This window comes from Leptonotus elevatus, chromosome 1 (genome assembly GCF_054856555.1).
Source record: "Leptonotus elevatus isolate MCC_2025b chromosome 1, RoL_Lele_1.0, whole genome shotgun sequence".
Taxonomy (NCBI): domain Eukaryota; kingdom Metazoa; phylum Chordata; class Actinopteri; order Syngnathiformes; family Syngnathidae; genus Leptonotus; species Leptonotus elevatus.
In genome coordinates, this window is record NC_141239.1 from 31,347,704 (window position 1) to 31,360,240 (window position 12,537).

The 12,537-nt window shown below is 42.3% G+C and overlaps 1 protein-coding gene across 5 annotated transcripts in view; it reads right to left on the minus strand.

Annotated features, from left to right (window-relative positions):
- The window catches only part of shank1 (SH3 and multiple ankyrin repeat domains 1), a 61,285-nt gene that overhangs the window by 41,623 nt on the left and 7,125 nt on the right, over nucleotides 1-12,537 (minus strand). For all 5 annotated transcript variants that reach the window (XM_086091768.1, XM_086091741.1, XM_086091732.1 and 2 more), the window contains one exon: nucleotides 3,457-3,945. In XM_086091768.1, the coding sequence (XP_085947894.1) occupies nucleotides 3,457-3,894 (438 nt within the window). In that variant the 5' untranslated portion in view covers nucleotides 3,895-3,945. The remainder of the gene's footprint in view (nucleotides 1-3,456; nucleotides 3,946-12,537) is intronic.

Here is a 12,537-nt window from a genome sequence, read left to right on the forward strand (position 1 = left end):
GCAGACACCAGCCTCCACCGATTCAATAACCTGAGGAGGAAACAGATTGCGTCTGAGTTTCGGTAGATGCTGGTGTGGTGGATCTGGCATGCATGAAAATCTCCACCAAAGAGGGGAGCCGTCGACTCCTGCCAGGACAGAGCAAGCGCAACACCTCAGGGCCCCCCAGGCCGCGGCAGCGCCAAAGGACGACCCCCGGGCCCCGCCAGCGCCACCGGCCGGAGAGCAAACCCAGGAGCAGGAGCGCCCCCCACCCCAACACGGCCCGCGCCCCCAACCCAACGCAGCAGGACGGGGCACTGCAGGCCCGCCAGGCACCCCACCGGTCCACAGCCCCCGCTCTCCCCACAACCCCCCGCCCCCCATCCACCTCCGCCATCCACCCCAACCCAGCCCCAGCCGCCCCCAGGCCCCCAAACCCCCAGACCCCCCCCCCACCCCATAAATTAAAGTAGGAAATTAGTGGAAAGCAAGACAGTGCTGCTTGTTGAACTTAAATGAAAGAAAAAGATGACATAGGTCTCAAAATCTGCATGGGAAAAAAACGACAGTGCATGATATGCTGCTTGCTGAAAATATTGGAACAAATGTTGGAGTCACAAAAACAGGATTGATCTTATTTTCAGTTTGTAGCTACATAACAGGTCCCCCCCAAAAACACAAAATTGTGCATGATATGCTACAACTGCAGTAAGTCTTGCTGAAGTCAGCAAAATAAGGACATTTTTAAATATTCGTAGTTTACTCTTCTTCCTCCAACATGTTGCAGGAAGTTCACCCAGAAGAATTACATTCTCAACTTCCTGTAGTGTCCCAATACTTTTGCAGTCATCCCTGGATCAAGCGGTTGCTCCCCGGTCTCATTACGACGCTAATTAATGAGCCACCCGAGTTTATTGCGGGTGAATTAGCTGACACGTGGAATGAGGCTGACGCACGACCGAGGACCTTCCGAAGGGTGAAGGTGAGATGTCAGTAGGAGGTGGTAAATATTGATTCAATGAGAATAAAATTATCCTTCAAGGGGTTATTTTAAAATCTTGTTTCAAAGGATTTAAACGGGGCACATTATGGAAAATGGACTTTTTATTGTTTGTAGCAGTGTGTATGGCAGGACACTTGCAAGAGACACATCCGCCCCACCGTGGCACGAGATGTGATAAAAAAAAAAAGAAGGTTGGTTCGGATTAGGCATTAGCTAAGATATGAGGAAAAATAGGTTAGACTCAAATGGGTGGAAGCAAAGATAGGCCAAAGCTAGGTTTGGACAAAACTATGCTAGCTAGTAGCTAAGCTATGTGGTAGCTTTGCTAAGTAATAGACAGGCTAAGACAATGCTTGGGAAGGTAGAAGGTAGAAGCTGGATTGGGCAGCTGAATAGGGCTGCGCAGCAAAGAGGAAACTTGATTTGGTAGACAACTGAATAGCTGGATGCTAGGCTAGGATGGAGCTAGGACAAGTAGAACCTAAAATGGGTGGAAGCTTGGATAGCTAGGTAAAAGCTCAATTAGGTTAAACTAAGCCAGAAGAAGTTCAGCAAGCCAGGAGCTCGATTAGTCTAAAGATAGATACGCTAGATCGGGTGCACGTTAGGCTAGGAAGAAGCCTTTAAGACCGACTGATATTGATAGCATTGATGACAATATATTCCTAAGGTTTAATTGACTCAAAATGAGGTCAAGTTGAGGAGAAATGAACACATTTATGATGCCTTTTACAACTCCCATGTGGATTTACGCCACTATCCACTTCAATGTGTGTCTTCTCTAATCACGCCAGCTCGCGCCTGCCAACCTCACTTCACCTCTGTCCGTCTCCATTTTCCCTCCGCCACCAACTCCTTTTATTGCGCCTGTAACTCTCTCTCCATTCCCAAATGGCCATCTTTTTTTGTCTTCCAGTTATCCAATCCTTCCCATTTGTCCGAATAAACAAAAGCGTGAATTATTCATGTTGGAATTTATTTAAAAATGAAGAAAAATGCGGTAGATCAATAATACATCACACGCGTCAGAGAGAGAGAGAAGGGGGGGGGGGGGGGAGAAGGCATTTAGAGACTGCGTTAGACTACAGACTTTCAGCTCTGGGTATGATTGCGTATGTCTGTCTATATTCACACTCAAATGTACAAATTCGAACAAAAATATGTATTCAATCAATACATCAGAAGTTCTTTTTCCCCAAAGATTTTCACAGGCAAAAACATAAAGGCCTAAGTCAAAGTTCATGGTCATAGAACGGTCAAACCCCAAAATCCTTAATTTCACACTTTTTTTTTTTTTTTAGCTGACTGACGTCAGGCTTGGCAGACACATAGTCAATGGCTAGCTGCTTTGCTGATTCAACTTTGGCAGGGGTTGAAGTCTACTTTAATAAGATGTCTGAGATCTAAGTTAATCAGTGATAAGGCAAAAAAATTACTTGTAACAATTACAAAACACAAGCAGTCATTCGTCAAAGTAAAGTCTGAGATAAAGTCTTTCTAAATCTCTAAATATGTTGGTAGTATATTCTTGCATGTTGACGCAATAACCCAAAAACATGTTTTACTAGCATGGCCTGCCACTTGAATGAATTCCCTCTTCACTCTGATGCATTCAGAGTGATGGAACGCGACAGCTCATCGATCCATCCCAATTGAGGACAAGCCCTCTTTAAAAAAAAAAAAAGGCTTTTCTGGTTGTATCACACCATTTTGGACCTCTTGTCGCATTCTACTTCCCCTCTCCACATGCCTTTCCCACATGGAGGGCTTTTAAACTCCTCTCAGTTACGACCATTGGGATGGCGCTTCAGTGCTTTTTTGTCTGAGGTCATCTTGAACGTCTGGCTCTCAAGCTAGAGCTACAGCACCAAATGAAAGCTAGTTAGCATGGTAATAAGTAAGCGACTGCTATTTGTGTTTCTTTGAACTGGACTGCTTTGCAAAACGAATTAAACCGAAACGCAGTTTTTCGCTTACCACATGCGCCAAAACATTTACAAATGAGTGGAAATTATCAATCCAGAACACAAAAGCTAGGCTAGGTGGTAGCTAGATTGGGCAGAAGATGGGCTAGGTTGGAGAGAATAGGTGGCTACACAGAGAGGTGGTTGGTTTGGTAGAAGATCGATGACCCAGACCTGAGCGTAAGTGGCTGAGCTAGGTAGAAGCTAGAGCTAGACGCATAGATGGCAGCTAGCTATAGATAGGTTTGGTTTGGCAGAAGGTTGAAGAAGAAGCTAGAGCTAGGTGAAAGCTTCAATATGAGATTATAGGTAGAAGTTGGACTGATCTGAAGCTAGGCTAGGTGGAAGCCAATAGGAATTCAAATTCCTTATTAAATGTGCTTCATATATGGCTAACTGGGTTGTGTTGTTGCCATGGTTGCACCAAGTGAGGCTGCCGGTTGCCAAAAAGTGTTGTGGCGGCCGCGTTGGCGTTTTTTATTTTCAAGCTCCTCAGCGTCCACTCACCGTTTGTTTGATGTCTGGAATGCCGATACGGAACACCATCATGGCGATGTGGGCGTCCTCGGTGGGCGGCGGCCCAGAGCCGGATGTGCGCTCCTTCTGCCTCCGCTGCTGTTGATTGGCCAGCTGCTGGTGCGGGGGATTGGCCGAGTAGGGATTGGACGCATGTCCCGGATTACCAGCTCTTCCGGCGCCTTTCCCCGACTGCCTTGGCCTCTCACGCCTGCCGCCCCCTCGCCGGACCTCCTCCATGTCCTCATCCTCCAGCTCGCCGTTCTCCTCTTCGCCGTCCTCGTCACGCTCGTCTTCCTCCATCTCCTCCTCTTCTTCCTCTTCCTCCTCCTCTTCCTCGTCCTCCGCCCCCGGGTACGGGTGTCTGCTGTTTCCCAGCATCCTCTGGTGCTCCTCGTCGCTGGACAGCGGGCTGAAGGGCATCGTCATGGCGACAATGAAGGCGGCCTCAACGGCAACGCCATCATTCCCAAGATGATGCTGTACGGGAAAGACAAAATTACCAGGAAGTACATGAAAAAACACAGAAGGAAAAGTTTTTGGGACGGTTAAAAAGGGCAGCTAACAAAATGGTCACAAAAAAAAAGCGGAACAAACTTTGACAATGGTTGCAAAAGGATCAAATGGAGCACCCCATACCACCATCACCCATTCTGGAGTAAGGCGTAGGAAAAAAGTGCGAATGTGCTGATTGGCTGACGTAGAATGGCCAAGGAAACTATGGCATCGCCACAAAAAAATGGTATAATTAACAACCAGATTAGCATTGCTCCAAGTCCAGAACTATTTCCCACCAGGAATAAATAAAGCAATGAAAAGATCAAAGTAGCCATGCTAATCTCCGCCTGATCTGGCCGTCATCCATCTTTCCCTCAACCAACTCTCCTCAGAGACCCGTTTCCACTGTGGGGTCAAATCGTTAGCGCGTTCAGTCATCTCAGCTGCATTTTAAAAAGCATATTAACCCCGCTAACACTTCAGTGATAGTGCCAGAAGGGGGCCAGCATATGGTACGCTAATTTTTAACTGCAAAAAAAGGTAGCCTCTGTGTCAAAGACCGCCATGATTCAATAATATGCGATAGTAGAAGAAGAGAGTGTAAGATCAAATGGAGTAGCTCACCTCGGTAGAAGTTAGGCTGAAGCTAAATTGGAGAATTGCGAGATGAGGTGGCGAAAGCTAGTTTAGGTGGTAGGCTACTTAGGCTCGATGGAAACCAAAACGTGGTAGCACAACGAGGTGAAAACTTGGTTTGACAGATGATAGATTAGCCAGAAGATAAGACAGGACAAAACCAGGTTGATGCTAAAAAGGAAGGATGCAAGGATAGTTGGAGAAGAGATAGGATGGTAGCTGAGTCAGTTGATAAATGGGCTACATAGAAGCTAGGTCAAGTGGAAGCAAAAATTGATGGAAGTGAGATGTGGTGAATCTAAATTAGCGGGCAGTTTAGCAAGGGGGGCGAGATAGATGGAAGGATAGGACGCTAGATTGGGCTAACACAGGTTAGATAAAAGCTAAAATGGGTGGTAGGTTAGCTAGGTAGAGGCTAGCGTATGATGTACGATGTTCACAATACGCATAAGGTGCAAGCTAAAATAAAGATAAAGATAAAGAGCTTTGCTTTGTAAAAGCTAGATTGGACCAAAGCTAAACTAAGTGGAAGCCACAACCTCTGTGGCACTGCCCAGCTAACAAATGTGTTAATTTAAACAAGTAAAAAGGACATAAGATAAAACCTTCAGCTCCAAATGTTTCAGATATTTTCATGTAGAAAACACCACATTGTGTGTTGGATTATATCTGACCACATGTTCAACCACTCAGTTACATTTTCTGCTGGCCCAAAAAGCTACCTTTGCTCTCGATTTGATTGCTCTCCCCTTGCCTCTGCTACTTCCTGGTTTTCATCCAATCAGATTCCAAGCCTCGTGTTGCCAGCTAATGATGCATTCGAGGATGGTCAGAAGTCGGAATTATCCAAGTTCAAATCAGGTAGTGTGTACGGGAACGCCCCCTTGAATCCGTAAATACCACTTGCGAAGTTGGAAAAAATAAGTACCCCGACTTCACCGACGGACGAAAATGTGACGTCACTCTACAATGGCCTTGGGAACACAGACCGTGCGTGGTAAAACATAATTCACACGAGTATAAAACTAGATCGCTTTCTTCATTCATAAATATTCGCCATAACTTCACGTAACACAACGTACGTGACCGTATGCCGCTATCTCCCTGCATGAAATTATACGGTGAACTACTGAACTGTATGGAATTCATATGAAATAAGATGAAAACAATACATGAGGCAAAATTGCGAGAAGGGAAGTTTGCTGGAGGTCAAAATGAGTTTTGAGGACCAAAATAAAAAACTATTTATCACTATCCGCCATTTTGATTGTTTACTTTCGCCTCAAACGCTTTCAGGACAGAACTGGAAAAAAAACTCGGCTTTATCCGACAATCCTCGAATACAGCATTAGAACTAATCAGACTCTGACATTGTCGTGCAAAAAAAGTCAACTCAAAACTGCTGACTGAGTGATCTGACCAATTATCGAATGAATGAATTATCGATTTTGTTTTTTATTAGTGAGCTAAAAAAAAAAACTTGTACAGTAAGGTAAGTATTCTTTTTTGGGTAGGTAGTTATTTTACTATTGTTGCTTCTACTATTGCAGTCTCTTTTTAAATGTCATCAATCAACCAATCAATCTGCTGGCTCAATGACGTCATCAAAACACACAAAGATAAAACGTGATCTTTAGTCTTTTTTTACTCCCGCTAATCGCATATTCATCGCTTAGCTCTGCCCTCCGTTCTATCTAGGACACTTGTATAGATAGACCTTCTCCTTGTCTTGGTCCCCAGGACATTTGACTGGGTAACTTCCAAAGTACACACCGGCCCACTTTCCCGCCGTGAAAAAGTGGAGCGGCCAATTTGCCTGCCTGCTTGTTTGACACGGTCACAAAAGTGACACACAAAAAAAGTGTTCCGAAAACAAGGCCAGTTTGTACGATTGGGTGCGCAGCACATACACGACGTATATGAACGGGGTCACCTGTGAGACCTTCAAGTTACCTAGGACATCACGTAATCATCCGCGTGTGACCGCAGGGACAGAGAAATCACATATGGGCTTCTCTTACCCGTGTTGTGATGTAACAGTCCCGCAAGGGGGATGAGTGAGGACAGCTGAAACGCTCTACTCGACTGTATTGCAAGAGATACAGTAACCATCCGGCTAATGAACAAACCATAGAAGAAGAACTCGGGCAAAGAGCGCGAGGTCGGACACTTACATTACGCTTCGACCAAACACGGTGATAAGGCAGCCCAGGTGAAGAGTTAAGAAATTATCACATTTTTGTATTTTTCTATTTGGTCACTTTAAGTTATTTTATAATATGATAGTATCTTATAATACAGTACTTTGTATTTTGTTTTATGACTGTGTTTTTCATAATACTGAACTGAATTTTTCAAGTTTGTATATTTTTCTATTTAAAAAAAATAATCTCATATTTTGCTGTGCCCTGATGACAGCGACCTTGTTTTATAGAATAGGAATTGTTGATAATATGATATTTTTGTTTTGCTTTACCTAACATTTCTGCATTTTTGTATATTGTATTTTTCTTTTTTTTTTCACCTAGAATTTTTATAGCTAGTATTTATATTTATATATAATATTGAACTTAAGTTTGTACTAATGTTTTGTTTTATTTTTCCTAATATTTTCATAACATTGTTTTATTGTTTGTTGACAGTGAAATATTTGGTTCCTCTTCTAATATATTTTTTTCCGGGATATTTGTTTTGTTGATATTGTTCTATTTTGTGTGTTTCTTTCCGTCTGTGAATTTTTTATTTTTGTCTTACATTAAATTTTTCCCAAATTTGACATATTTTAACAAATTTGTTTTTACATTTGTTTTTAAATATTAGCCATTTTTTTATATCCTTTTTTTTTTTAAATAGATGCTGATAACTTCTTTTTTAGCTTTGCCAAGTGTGCCTATGTTTTTGACTTGTAGCAACATAACTCTCATGCTGATAACCGCAATCATTCTGCTCACTATAATGGCCATATTAAATTTGAAATCATGAGCGTCAGCCTCAGTCAGTGCCGCATGGCCTCCCAGAAGCGCCTCTCGGCGGACCCTGACTCATCGGAACCATCCCGACAATAAACCCACAAAACGTCAGCGCCTCTGATGCGCTAGCGTCAAGGCGTCCCATCAGAGTCACCTCAAGTCCCACCACACCAAAACCAGAGAGTCTTGCAGCAAAGATGCGAGGGGGCGTTTTAAAATACACAAAGACAACATAGAGGACTTTTTTTTTAATTCATGGATGTCATAAATGGAAGATGTCAGCCACACCGTGTCGCTATTAATGGACTCGCCGGGCGACCTGCTGCAAAATGTAATACATACAAGATGGTGGACAGACCCTTACAACAAAAGGTTCCCCATCAATTAACCCGAGGTGTGAGCCAAGATTCTGTCCCATCAAGACAATTTATTAGAAATAGACAGGCATCTATCCAGACACCTAAATATGACCAGAGATGTTTCCTACCCCCCCCCCCCCACCCCCCCTAAAAAAGTAGTGACCCTAGTTTTGACCAGTGTTTCCCAACCTTTTTGAGGCAAGGCACAAATTTGACATTAAAAAGATTTCTTGGCACACCACCAAACAAAAATGAGTATTTAGTAAAAAAAAAATATTTTATATATCTGTACTGAAATAATGATGATGTTCTTGCATTGATGTACTCAAAAATTTATTTCCTCTCTGTGAAACCTCAGCATTATAACTGAACACAAAATGTATTATTCTGTTGTATGAATGGCGACTGGAATTGCACCTGATGAGCATTTATTTGTAGTTGTTCTGCCTGTCACTATTTTTAGTTGACAGGCATGCAAACAAACAAAAAATAGCCCCACCACCATTTTGACGGATCAAAGTGAAACGGAGCAGACACGTCTATCATAACAGGATGCATGAAAAAGTCTCAAGGAGCCATACTAAAAATGTCATGTGGGGGGGGATCACCAATCATCAATTATTCCACAAATTTACACCTATAATTGTAACACACCTTTGCTTAATATTTGTTCTTGCTTTGTTTGTTTTTATAGACACTTATACCCCTCAAATCATAATCACTGTCTTTGATTTCAAACAGCTTCTGAATATTGTGGCAAAGTTTGCTGTGGTGTTCATTGTGTTTAATTTGATAAATAATGAATTACTTGGTTCTGTATATTTTGATGGGTTCATCATTCTTATTGCTCTTTTTGTAATTTGAAGAGAGGGTAAAAGTATTTGTTTTGTAAGGATTTCCCCATATTTCCACACAATAGGTTCGATATGGTAATAATAATGAGCAATAATGACTTCTTATTCAAAACATCCTTTGTTTTGTAAAGGATTCCTATAATTTTGGACACTTTCCTTTAAACATTGTCTATGTGGGACTTCCATCTTAATCTTTCATCGAAAACGACACCCCAAAAATGATTTACATACACTCTTTCTTTTTCATTAGAATCTACTCTAACTGTGACTTGGTGCTTGACCTGTCTCGTGCCAAAAAACTATAAACTTTGTTTTGTTTAAATTTAGAGATAATTTGTTGGAGTCAAACCAATTTTTTGATGCTTTTAATTCATTTTCAACCGTAATCTGAAGCGGTTTCAGATTTTCTCAAGAGCAATAGAGAGTTGTGTCATCAGCAAACAAAACACTTTTAAGTATTTTGGAGACACAGCATATATCATATATATATATATAAACATAAATAACTTAGGGCCAAGTACTGACCCTTGGGGAACGCCGTGCGAGAACTAGGTAACTTTTAATCCATTCATATGCTAAGCCTCTTATGCCATATCTCTTCAATTAATTCAATAGTATACTATACTCTATAGCAAATGTTTGTATTTATTTATTATTCTTTATTATCTATACTTGTAGCTATAGCTTCTACAAGTTCCATGACTGCCATCAAGGTTGATCGTTTTTCTCTAAATCCATTTTGATTTTCACTTAAGAGCTTGTATTTCTTGATGTGTCCAATGAAAAAAAAGTTTCTCTAAAATTTTTGAGAATTGAGAATCAATCGTGTGAACTAAAGCGGATATCCTTAAATTCCTTTAGTAGTACTTCTGGAAAATTACTGAAAATTAGCCTCCGACACCAGTTTCATCAATCAACATGAAATTTGATAAACTGGTTGCTTACAACAAAACACATTTAAAAGTCTCAAAGACCCATTCCCAGAATTGAAAAGGACGTTAGCCAACTTGGGCATATTCCCTCAGGAGAGCCGCTTTTTCTTTTCTTTTTAAAGCTCCTGACGTCAGCTTCACTGAATGCCACAAAATTAGACCCCTAAGTAAAAGGACAACTAATAAACTATCGACAAATGCAGCAACTTTTGCCTGTGCTCTGCCACACGCTGACCCGCGTGTGAAAGTGTTCCTATCCTCCGGAGAAGCAATGACGCTGCTCCGGTCCGCCGAGAGCTGCGATCACTCGCAAATAGCCTTGTAATTAATTAGCTCCGCTCCGTCTCTGCGGGACAGAGGCGGGGATGGGCGCGCTTCGCCGCTCGAGCTCACCGCCGGGACCCGCTGGTGGCCTGCGGGGGGCCTCGCTGCGGGCCAAGCTCATCTATAAGTGAACGGAGACGGGTGTAGCCGCGGGTCGAGAGGCTGCCTGAACATATGAGGCGCTGTGAAATATTAACGCTGGATGCTAACAAAAAGGAGGACAATCAGGAAGATTGTTGCTTTTTTTTTTTCTATCAGAGAGGGTCCAATTTGAAACTTAACTGCGAGAAGCTTAGCGGGACCAATATGGACATTAAAGTTGGTGAACATTAAACCGTCAATTACCCCTTTCATACAGACCACAGCCTGGCTTTGATGACGAGTGTTGGGTGTTAAATATTACATCCTAATTCCGGCTTTCTGCTAACCTCTTTCACGCAGCTGCCATCCCACATATGATCGTAAAGTACTACTACTGTGAAAGACAATGGAATGGCGGGGGTGGGGGAAAGGGGGTGGCGGTTTCCAGCCTCCGAGGTTTAAGAGAAGAGTCTGTTGTGACGTCTGAAATAGTTGTCAGAGAGCCACAATTATTTTTTATTTTTAACACAATACGGCAGGAAAAGTTAGGTGTTAACCTTTAATCTCAGTCCTGGTTTACTGCTGTACCATTTCACACAGCCATCGTTCCACTTCTGATATTACCTCATGACATTTGATTCACAGAACTGTGTTTCTTTCACACAGGCAAACAAACAGACAGCGTGAAAGGGGAGCCTTAACCCTCATTCTGCCTCAAAACATGACAAAACAAATTCTGGTGGTCAGTAGGGATGTAATGATAACGGCACTATATATTAAAAGCAGCCCATCTGTTAAAAAAGTCAGGTTGATTTCTATTTGTGCAGTTCGAGCAGCCTCTGCTGGCTGTTTTTTTTTTTTTGTGCAATTGAATTTTCACAAGGCATGTTTTGCCCTTCTATGTTTAAAATCCACGCTAATGGTCAGATGAAGGGGACAAGAACTCAATGTGTGCGTGCATTAGCAAGTAAGTGCCTCAATATTAAGTCTTATTAGAGGTTGTAGGTGTTTTTTTATATCGCCAACCTCCCCACAATATCGTAATAATTATCGTATTGTGACCTTCCTATCGTGATAATATCGTATTGTGATGTTTGGATATCATTACATCGCTAGTTGTCAGTCCCTATAAAACACAGGACAAATAGGCTAGTGCTTCAACAGGACAGCTTGAAAGGGGTTAAATTGTGAGGAAGAACACGACAACATCAAATAAAATCTTAAACTAGTGAAAAAAAAAAATCTGCAACCGAAACAGATTTCCGAGTACATCCAACACGTTCCAACCGCTTCGGTTGGCGCGATGGTTGGCAAAAGTACCGTACTCACACTCTGTACTCAAGTACAAGTACAGTTACTTGTGTAAACAAATACTCTGATAGATGTAGAAGTTTATCATTCCTGTTTTGTCGTTGTTGCTGCTCTAAATTGTACATGTACAAGTAAAGTCTGCGACAAGCCTCACTAATTTACCCACTGGGAATAAACAACATGAAACGTGCCATTCATCAATGCGGCAAGAAGGCCAAACCCTTCCTGCTGCTTCGTCATCGTCATCATAAAGTTCCAAATAAATAAATAAACACCCACAGGTGCCCACTGCTGCTGGCACAAGAAGACAAACGCGTGACAAGCGCACTGGAGGACGAGGAGGAGGAGGAGGAAGAAGAGGCAAAAATAACTCCTCTCCATGTCGGATCAGTGAATGCTGAGAGGAGAGACGATCGATATGTCCATTATGCAAATTTGCCGTCCAATACAGCCTTTCAAACTAAGTTAGACGGGCGATTTTCCCATAGGAACTAATGGAAGTTTAAAAATGTGTTACAGGGTCATTTTACCAACATCTAAAGACCGTGTCAAGTGAATTCAGGTGACTACTTGTTTGAAAGTAATTATAGAAAACGTGCAAATGCTGAGAACTTTGTAGCACCGAATTGCAAATCTGTTTTCACCATTTCAGTTTTCCCGACTTTTTGGCTAAAACTGAGGGGCAAGTACCGCACTTTGGCATCGGCGTGAGTCACCCCTCCCCCCGCTATATGACAACTGCAGCCTTTTGATCACATCAGCGGTTATCTAGCCCAAATGCGACATGCAGATAAGCTAGCTTTAGAGCGCCTCGTTGTTGGCTGTGAGTGTATGCATGTCACGCAGATAGAAACCAAAGAGCAAAATTAGAGACTTTTTTTTTTTTTAACCAATGTAAAAAAAGTCCAACTCGAAGCCATCGTGTGGACAGGGGCTTCAGGCTGCTGTGGCTGCATTAGAGAGCCTCGTTGTCATGGCGTCGAAAAGTCCCGTGATGACCAGGTAGGATATATTCTATGTAACCGGATGCTTTGAGCGGATATATTGTCACAACCCAATATGTAGGGATGTGTACGCATAAAAAAGATCCTAGACAAAAAAAATAGCA